Source organism: Micrasema longulum, unplaced genomic scaffold (assembly GCF_059751315.1).
Source record: "Micrasema longulum isolate JH-2025_06_02 unplaced genomic scaffold, ASM5975131v1 h1tg000271l, whole genome shotgun sequence".
Taxonomy (NCBI): domain Eukaryota; kingdom Metazoa; phylum Arthropoda; class Insecta; order Trichoptera; family Brachycentridae; genus Micrasema; species Micrasema longulum.
In genome coordinates this window covers 785,785-796,661 of record NW_028277475.1, presented here as the reverse complement: position 1 = coordinate 796,661, position 10,877 = coordinate 785,785, and the positions used below count along the sequence as shown (strand labels likewise).

Here is a 10,877-nt window from a genome sequence, read left to right as displayed (position 1 = left end):
TCTCCATATAATCTAATTTACATATCTTTTTTTTGAAAAATAAATATTTGCGTTCTCATAATTTACCCAAATATTTCAATTTTGGGGGCATTTTTAACGAATTATAAATAAATCATTATTAGAAAATGGGAATCCAGTTGTGGTAGAGCGGGGTACGAACCTCGGACCTCTGAGCAATGAGTCTACGATACTATAACCATTTGGACAACTACCCGATTATAAAAAAAATACAGTGGCGAAATTACATACGTTACTCTCGTTATTAGGAGATTCGTTTGTTTTGTTTGTCAAAAAGAAAGTTGTTTCGTGAAGCGAGCTTTTAATCCTTCCTAAACTAAAGTCGATTACAAACATTGAAAAATTGTCTTTGGACCATATTAAAACTAATAAACCAATAAAAAACATGGCGCCAATTTTATTTTGCTTGATTTCTGTAAAAATATTTTAATTTATCTTTGCATTTTACCTTTTTAAAAAAATAAATCGTTTTGCAGTCGATTGGTCGATTCCTTGGGTTGCAATTTTCTCAGAAATGCTTATAGTAGTGCTTAGTCAAAAACAAATATGGACCAAGTGTCAAAACCTGATTTTGCAGAAAAGGCACAGTGAAAACCTACCATGCCAGTGTTTTTTTTACTTTTTGATTGAATAGTTTTTCTATTTTATTTAATACTGGGTTTTTCTCACGGCTTCGCTCGCATTGTATTAGGGAAAAAGTTAATTGATTAGGTTTGTCATTTCATAATAAATAAAATTCCAGGTGAAAAAAAATATTTTTTCGGAGTAAAAAGTAGCTTGTATGGCAGTCATTCAACTATGCTAGCTTGCAAAAAAAGATGATCCTTATGTTTTATGACGACGTAGCATCGTTATTCTGTGTAATAAATTTTTATTTTATTTTGGTTTAATAATGAATTTTTTTACTTATAATTCATTTTTCCAGTAAGAATTTCCAAAACGAATTATATATTTTTCAGGATGAAAAGTAGCCTATGACACTTCTGACGTGATCGGTTGCTCTGTTGCAACGTGAAGGAAACATACACTTTTGCATTAATTTCATGACTCAAGCTTATACTAATCCAAAACCCTACTATAAAATCAAAACAAAAAGGAAATCAAACTACCTAATGTTTAATTGTTAATACGGAGTTTGACTTTATAATAATTAGACATGTTTTATGTAATATAAAAAAGGACTTTTTCTATGAACATTTGTACTAAGTACCCACCTAGAATGCAATACAACTAATAAATTAAGTAAATTTTTCAAATAAAAACAAAATTTATTCCTTTTGACATCCCAATCCTACCGCCTACTCTTTGTCAAATAATGATTGATAAATATTTTTTTCATGGAAATTTATTTTAATTTGTGATGAAAAATAATTATTTATTTTACTTCTCACCTCTCCGGCTATCCCTATGCAAAAAAAAGACAATCGGTTTTCCCGTTGAGGCGTGAAGAAAACACAAACAATCACACTTTCGCATTTATAAAATTAGTATGGATTGAATCATAGAATTATAATATACCAGAAGGCGCGTAGAACCAAGTTTGCATACATCGCGTCCAAAAGTTTTCAATTTATCCCCCCCGTGTGCATGCGTGAAGTGGCCGCGTAATATTGCCAGACCGCGAACAATATATTATCATAACACAAATATAAGATAATTTTGTGTTATGTTATGCACAAAAAATATTTTACTGACAGGACTATAAAAAAAAGAGGTACTTTTATTAGGCAAATGTAAAAAAAAAAAAATCATTTTATAATAAAGTCAATTAAAACCTTTTAATATTTATTATACTAAGGCTAATTAATAGAAAGCTGGGTAAAAATTTCAACTATGGCAGTACTAACAAAATGTCCATCTTGTTTTATTTCACAATCTGACAGATGGTAAAATAATCAAATTCTTAAATAATGTTATTTGTGCATTCGCACGCATGAAATGTGATCCCACCTTATTCCCAGCAGTATATTTTACAATTAAAAATGACGGCAGTTAGGTAGGTCAACTTGGTTGGCGAGGTAGCCACATGCGAGTGAAGATCAGGAGCGCTAAGAAAATAAAAGAAAAATTTCGAATTGTAAAAGGTTTTTATTCAAATATTTACGATATAAATACAACATCAAAACCAGATTCTGTATCAAAGATAAATATGAATACGCATTGTTTAAATGTTTAATACATAGATATACAGAAAACTGTGGTTAATTTGATTCTATAATACTTTTGAGATATATACAGACTCGGAGATTTGTATTTTCCATCCATTTCAGAATTGTCATGATAATTCCTATTTACAAATGTATAAAACAGATAAAATGGAAGCCTAGAGATTGTTTGTGGACACCATTTTTTCTACTGGGAGACAAAATGGAGTTATTATGTATTAAATATCGCCATGAGATATTGTCTTTGAATCATTGACATATTAATACTTAGACAAGTCCTCAAAAATTATGACACTTTACTCATGCCCAAATGCTCAGTTGCCAGACTCGATCAAGTGAAAATAGGTAGATTCAGAAAAATAAATCGGTAGATTCGAGGGTCGAGGAGGGTGGGAAGGGGGCAAAAATAAATTTGACAGTTTTTCAAAATTAAAGCGCCGTTGCTTTAAATAGTCGAAAACGCTTAATAAATGAACAATTGAAAACCAAAAGGACTGCAATATGTGAATCGCCAAAATATATTGATTCTGGCTTGCAAAACTGGCCCAAAATACAGGTAAATCTTGTTTTATTACTTTGAGGTTATGTTGATATTTTAATTTCTAGTTCAACAATACTGTATTTTGTGTAATCATACAAACTCTTCAAGGGTTTTAGGCATAAATATATAAGTGTATGTTGCGAAATAAATCAATGAAATCACACTAAGTTACCTATGCGTGCATTTTTTTTATGCACAAAGATACATCGGTTGAATGTATTTTCATAAAATATATTCAATGATGTTTTAGTTTTAGGGTGCGGAAAATGGTAATATGAGATGTCAAATATTGATTTTAGTCAGGCATAATCAGTGTGATGTGCAGTTGTCTTTTAAAAGATCTTCGCCAATAGCGGCTAAACGTCACTAGCCTCATTGTAAAATGCCAAGTGTTGACAATATGACTTATCGTCGATTGGCCTTTTTAGAATACGGAGCCACTTTGTAATTTTGGTGGCCAATATGTATTGCGGCTAAAATTAAAATCTGGCTGTGACAGTTATATCATTAGAATCGTAAAAATCCACTGTAATTATTGAATGCATTTTCAAAGTTATTCCTGATGTGCGAAAATACCCTATTACTAATATAATAATTTCTTATCTTAAAGAAAAATTTTCACTAATCTCTTTTTTCGTAAGAACATCGTTGTGATCTGTATTAAATAACGATGATAAATATTTTGTACATGCCGCTTTCTGAAGTGTTAATAAATATATTTTTTTACAGCTGAGATGGAGAAAATTTTCAAAAAGAGCTTATGATCAGTTATCTGCTGGTTTTGGCCACACTTGACATTCATAAATTCGGTAGTGGTCCAGTGATAGTGTTGTTGTAGGTGTGTCCGAGGTGCGAATCCCACTATACGAATAGTATAATATTCAACAATGTTTTGAATATGTCCGAATGCTTGCAGACTGGCTGGATTTCCTCCCTAGGGAGTTATTCATATCTAAGTTTGTTGCAACAGAGAGGGAAAACATTTTTAAGAAGGGAATATGGAAGTCTAGGCATTTACAAGACTTAATATTATTATCATTCGTTATAGCCACGCAGTCTTCGCTGGTGCGCCTATATCTCATGTAGTGCTTTTTGCCTGCATTCTTCTTCCTTAAAAAAAGCACCCAAACGGTTTTTGAACTGGTTGACCGAACACTTCCCAACTAGGCTTGGAAATTTATTCCAATTCTGAAATCACCCTGCTGGAAAGGAGGTTTTTCTTGGGTTTGAGATGGAATCGGGGATTAAAGAGCTTCCAGTTATGACCCTGTTAATTTGTGCTTGGATTTAATTAATGTATCTCATAGTATATAGTATATATAGTCATAGTATTTATTTAGTATTTTAAAAGTTTCTATCAAGTCCCCTCTCTTCCAATGATGTAAAGTCCTAGTGCTTTTAATCTACCGTGGTAGGGCATCCTTTTGAGTAATTAGGGGAATTTCACAGCACATCTTTGAACTTTTTTATTATATAAATAAAACACGAGTGATACTTTAATCCACAAATTTGGAATATCCAGTGACCGGTTTCATCGCTTTCGCGACATCTTCGAGACTGGTATCTGACTGGACTGGTAGATGTCGCGAAAGCGATGAAACCGGTCACTGGATATTCCAAATTTGTGGATTAAAGTATCACTCGTGTTTTATTTATATAATAAATTACAATGAACTTCCATCAAGAATTTTCACTTAAAAACTTAAACATCTTTGAACATTTTCCAGTAGCTCGATGTCTTTGCAGCATACCTAATAAAATATTATCGGAATTTGCAAAGAAAGAGTTCCGCTGTATATAAAACAGCATCTTTTTATCATGCTTAGGATATTGTCTTTTTAAATATTCTCCATCTCTGTTGTAATATATTTCAATCTCGATAACTCCCTAGGGAAAAACTCCACCACTGGATAACTTTTTAAGCTCGGTGTGTCAAAATTCTGAAAAAACCTGGCATAATTTGGGTGCCGTGTCACACCTAGGAATATCAATAATTTTTGGGGAACGAAGTAAGCCTAGTAAATGAATAACGCGTGTTGCTTGTTCTTGGGCAAAGCTCGTCACCCATCACTGCCTTAGGGGGTGGTTTTATGTACTAATCATCAAACATTTGAACACACTAAAAAATATTAACGACATTTTTATTGAATTTGTCAAGCAACCCATCTTCACGATGATGACGTGTGCCATATTGGAGACTAGATAGTAATTCAGTCTTGGGTATCCTCTTCCTCGGTTTTAGCCTCTTCCGCGGATGGTTCGGTCGTGTCCGGGTCGAGGGTCTCCTCCTGCAGCTCCGGCTCCTCTATTCTGTCTCCGGCGTAGCGGCAGTCGGCGTCACCACACTGGCAGTTGAAACTCTTCCGCTTGACGGACCAGAACTTCTCGCCATAGTCAAATCTGAAAATTTCAATTGTAAATATATACGATGAGTTATTATTGATTATTGACAACTTGAACAATTTGCAATCATTTCAAATTACCATTATATGATGCTAAGCAATTCCAGAAAAATTACATATATTTAGGCAAAAAAGCTTTAATAGTCTACCTACTGAAATGAAAAAAATGAGTTACTCTCATTTATATATCTAAGTCAAAATCCAGTACTTGCTTACAAATATTTCAATGAATGTTATTATTTAATAATTTACCCCAGTTCTTCTCCGGTTTCTATGTCCCGGCAGGCGAAGAAGGCGATGTGAGGGAAGTTGAGGTCCCGGTGACCGGTGAAGACTCGCACTGGGACAAGGTTAGGGGAACACTTGTGGTTGATGAAACGGGACACGTTGCCGTACTGTTGGGCATCTATGCAGTACGACTCACCATCATCCTGGAACATGCAAACAAGGTTATTCTTGGCATAGATAGTCTACCTCAGGACTATGAGTCTCTCACTATCGACAGTGACGAGGCAGTAGATGGATTGGCGAGGCTCGGAGCTGAGACAGCTCCAATAAGCCCAGAGCTCTATTGTGGGAACCAAAATGTGCTCGTAACGAACTTTGGCGGTGGATCCGGAAGCAGGACATGTGCTCTGGCAAATGGCACCTGGTCCAAATCATACGAAAGATCTACCAAAGACCTAGTGAAACATAGCCGAAACCAAGTGAGGGATTAAAAGTCACCGCACACTGAATAAACACCTTGTTAGAATTAATCTTTCTGAAACATCTAGATGTAGGTTCTGCAAGGCAGATGATAAGACACCTATAGAATAGAATATGATATCACAAAATAAGCCGCATCCTCGGGAAACCACAGGTTAAACCTGAGGATCTTTGACAGGTAATAATAGATCTACACAGGTCATAGCGAAGTCGGGAGCTTATATAGCACTGACCCCATTCTTCAGAATAAGAAAATAACCTCTCGCGCCTGGTAGGTAGGTACATAAAATAATAAAATGACTAATCAGTAAAAAAAGAAGAAGAAACACATGAAGACTGCAAAATAAGAGCCAAAAATAGAAGTAATCATCAGGCGTCAAATTCCAAATAAACTAATAAGCCATGGCATCAGTAAATGAAAGCTTATAATATAATTTCTTCCAAAATTACAAAAATTGACCTGTTGTCACCATTGTGGCCAATGACAGGGCCTGCATTGAAAAGAAGAATAATCATACAGCCGAAGAGTCTCTAACCTCTGTGTTGTCCTTCAGCTGGAAGAGGTAGGAGTCTCCCCTCCGCGCACAGGCCGTCCCCAGGCGACCCACGTAGCATGCGACGAGCTGGCCGCGCTGCACTCGCCGCGCCGCGCGCACGCCCCAGCCGCCGCACCCCCCCCGCCCCCCGCCCACACACCGGAACACCTGGAGCACGGCCTGAGGGCCCCGGCTGAGGGAGCGGTTCAGGCACTGGTTCTGGGGATGAGACAAGCTCTTAGCGCTTTAGTAGATGATGTTACGGTATTTTAGAACAGTATCATTATTACTTAATTAAGAAAAAAAAAATTACCATATAATTAATGATTATAATTATATTATTATTATTATTTAATTATAATTATATTATTATTATTTAATTATAATTATATTATTATTATTTAATTATAATTATTAATTAATTATTATTAAAATAAATTTTGATTACAAGCCTTCAAAATGTAATGTCAAGTAGACGAAAATGAGCATTTTCAATACCCCCTTCTGTTCCAAAGCAGCTTGCGTTGACTAATTTGTTGTATTTTTTTTATTGTGTCTTTTGTTTGCTTCATTTGGAAAAACCGACACAACTTATCATCCAATGTATACAAATATTTTTATGAATGTTTTTAAAATTATACCTACTTAAATACATACTCAAAAAGAAATATCTGTAATATAAATTGTAAAAAGAACTCCCCTTTGTTGGGTATAATTTTAATATTAAAATCAAATACGGATTTTTGTCTAATAATTTCGTTTTTTTTTTTTTTAAAACAAAAAAATTTTCAATGAAAGACTGGAAATGGCCTGATAAGGCGAAACACTTGTCTGTTTTTTTTTTTTGTTTTAAAGCTAATTACACAAACTGGTGCCTCAGAAGCAGGTACCGGCAAACTAAGAATAAAATAGAGCAATTGACAACAAACATGACAGGTTGGCAACCCAGAGCATCAGTGACATAGGTAAAAAGCACCGACCCATTTACTGCTCCTTCTCTTCTCCACCTTTACAGCTCGCCGCCTACAACCGAGATCTAAGATCTTCGCACTTATTCGAAATTATTGTCAACCGCGTAGTAAAAATACATAAATTCTAACTTTAGCCCTCATTTGTATTAGGGATAGATTCAATAACGAGTCTTGTTCATTTTAAAATGTATATTATTTAATCTTTAATAAATAGTGTTCAAAACGTATGCAAGTATAAAGCAATCTTGAGAAGAGTAAAGAGTGGGGCCACGTGTGAGATGTTGGATGTAGGATTTTAATCGACTTCCTACACCACATTTTAGCTTGTAGCGTAGGACTAAAAACATCTATGCGTAGCGTACACACGCTGATAGACCTACCTACTGAGCCAGTAGTAGAGTCGACAATTAGCCGATCGCTAATGAGTGATCTTCACCACAACTGGTGACCCCGATAACTAGCCCCCCAGTGTTTGATTTTGATATTAAAATTATAACACGGAGTTCCATAAAATAAACACTTAAAAAATAAATAAGTTAGGTATACCCAGTGTTAGCTTAGCGGGATGAGGATGAGATTTTCTGATTGAATAAATTAATATAGAGATGTATAACGGTACCTTGTTACACGAGCATACATCATTACACTCGAATATCATGGGAGGGTCGTCATAGTCAAAGTGGGGGACGAGCTTCCCTCCCGGTTCGTACCAGGACTGGATGGATATAGTGGAGCAGGCACACTCCGCATCTGACTGGCCGCATCTTCCAGTGCACAAACAGCCCTAAAAACATTTTTTCAACCATTCAATACTAAAGGACAGGCGTCAATGCTGTCCGGAGATGCTATCTCACATAAAAAGGAATTCAAAAGCAATGAAATTGGGTGCCGTACTGAAGCTGAGAGATGTCGAATAAAAATAGCGAGAACTTATTCAAGTCGCCAATATTTTTTTTTTTAATTTTATTTTATTTTAAAAGAAAAATTTGACTTCTTATTATTTACTCAAATATTTCCATTTTTAGACCATTTCCTAAAACCAGTAAATAACTTTTGTTGGAAAAATGGGAATCGAGTTGTGGTAGAGTGGTATTTGAACCTCGGTTCTGTGAGTCCACGGTGTTACCACGAGACCACAACACCCCGTTCGAGTATGTCATTACTACAATTATGTTTACAGTATAAAAGAGACATTTGAATGAAATTAATTTCCCAAACTGTAAAACTTACTTCCATGGATGTGATCTTCCTGTCAATATTGATGTCGGTGGTAAAGCAGTTCTCTGTAATGTAGGTAAAATCCCCAAAGGAGTCTTCGTCATCAACTCCATTCACACACTGCACTGCATACAGCTCCTTACCATTGGAGATATCACTAGATAAAGAATAATATAAAGTCAAAGTAAGAATTGAAAAAATATTGTATTGTTAAAACTAAAATTACATTGAAATTAATGTGAGAGATACACCAATGGAACATGCCTATGATTAGGTCAGCACCTTCAGATATTTAGGCATAGACCTGCTTGGAGGAGCTGATCTCTGTGAGGAAATACAAGCCCAAGTCAAAAAGGCAGCTGTAATCTCTAATTTGGAAAAATGATAAAGATAAAGATATGACATGAAGAGTAAGATAAGAATTTATAAAGCATGTGTAAGACCAATAATGACATGGCGTTGGAGCAAGGGCAGACAGTCAGGACCAAACGAGTATTGAGGACTTCCGAGATGAAGACACCGAGGATGATAGCAGGCAAAGCTCTAAGAGATCTCGTGAGGAATACCAGAATAAGAGAGATATGTAAGGCTGAGGACATTGTAAGACGGAGTAGAAGGCGAAGGAGGGATTAGTACGGCCATGGTCAAAGAATAGACACCACCAGACTCCCTTATATTGCACTACATAATCAGCTTCGCTGAACCCGTCTTCATGGAAGACCTCCTAAAAGATGAGCTGGGAATCCATCTCAAAGGAGGAGCAACCTTCTGGAAAACAAACCCAATATCACCCAAAAACATAAAACATCACATGAGTAACTTTTGCATAAGATGGTGGTTTTGCTCTGAAATCAGACGCCAAAACGCAAAATGCCAAAAGGGCTGTTGTGCGTTTTGTTTCTTTTGTAATCGAAAATCCACGGGAGTCTTTTTATTATAGGAAAATACGGCCAATTTAAATCTCGTTTTTCTAATAAAACGCACTTTTGGGGTTTCCGATCTGTGGCCCCTTTGAATTTAGACAGCGATATGTATATAATACATTGATAATAGTATTTTAGTACTTACTTTGAAACGATTCTTTCAACGCGCCCAAATGTGTTGAGTGTATGCTGTAACTGCATATTCACAGCCAGAATAGAATGACAAACACTCTGTTCATCCTCTATGAGATCCAGAGGAGTGTGGCCATTATTGTTCTTCATATCCACCTGGATTTATTTAATTAAATAGTTTATACGGGTTTTAAGTAATTTTATGGAGCTACTTTATTTAATTTGTAAAAATGTGAATTAGTTTTTACTCTAACAAAAGAATATTAAGCAAGAGAATGTCATCCAGAGCAAGGTAGTGTAGTATGTGTGGTAGTATTGGAAATTACAGCTATTTTTATTTTATTTCACTATCATGCTAAGCATCAAAGCTGAACTCACACTACTGATAATGTTTTCATATTAAAATAAACGCTAACTGTTTCGCAAACTGCGTTGTTTCGTACTACTGCTAATGCTTTCACATTTGAATTTTATTTATTTATTATATTATATATGCCCAGAGGTCTTTTATGAAAGGTACGAAATTAAAATTCAAGCGTTTCATGGTATAACAAGAAAATATGTAGGTCTAATAAATATGTATCTAATAAAAATCTATTATTATTGTTTTTTTTTTTAAGTTTCAAATTGCATTATGCTGAATACAGTAAAACCTCGTGTTTACGTTTCTCAATTTTACGTTTTCCCTGCCTTTTAAGCCGAAATGTTTAGGTTCCATTTTTTTTCCACACATTCTCATTCAAATATTCCCCCCAATCAACATTTTTTTACGTTTTTCATAGCCCCTGTTTTGCATTGAAAATTTTTCAAAACTCGTTCGATCTGTCAAAAGACAACGAGCCGCGCGCCGCCGCGTGAATGGTGAATAAAATCGAGGTAAATAAAAAAATATGTAAATTATTGTCTCAAACTAAATTCAAAGTAGGTGCCGTGTAATTGGCCATTTTGTTAAAGTGTCTAAATTTGTCATTTTACTAAATTGTGACATGCAGTTGACGCATGTTTGGAAAGAATAAAGTCTTTACATCAATAAATTACAATGCAGAATGTTAAAAAATTTGGCGATATAGAAATATTATTTGAAGTTATAAACATAATATGGAAAGAAGATAGTTTAAACAGTCATCATAAAAGTGTGAAACAGTTTTTCCGCGATGTAAAATGACAGTTGAAATTCTGTGGTGCCATACTTAAAAAAGTGATACCACATAAATAAAATTTCCCAATATTTAGGGAAAAAATAATTTTATGCAAATGCAATTT

General features: G+C 35.0%; 1 protein-coding gene across 1 annotated transcript in view; it reads right to left on the bottom strand.

Annotated features, from left to right (window-relative positions):
• Positions 1–2,086: 2,086 nt before the first annotated feature.
• G9a (histone-lysine N-methyltransferase G9a) overlaps positions 2,087–10,877 on the bottom strand; it is a 29,914-nt gene continuing 21,123 nt past the window's right edge. The window contains exons 14-20 of the mRNA XM_088224187.1: positions 9,628–9,770; positions 8,572–8,716; positions 7,961–8,125; positions 6,371–6,589; positions 5,379–5,557; positions 4,443–5,124; positions 2,087–4,185 (exon numbers count right to left, since the gene is read on the bottom strand). Of these exons, the coding sequence (XP_088080313.1) occupies positions 4,935–5,124; positions 5,379–5,557; positions 6,371–6,589; positions 7,961–8,125; positions 8,572–8,716; positions 9,628–9,770 (1,041 nt within the window). The 3' untranslated portion in view covers positions 2,087–4,185; positions 4,443–4,934. The remainder of the gene's footprint in view (positions 4,186–4,442; positions 5,125–5,378; positions 5,558–6,370; positions 6,590–7,960; positions 8,126–8,571; positions 8,717–9,627; positions 9,771–10,877) is intronic.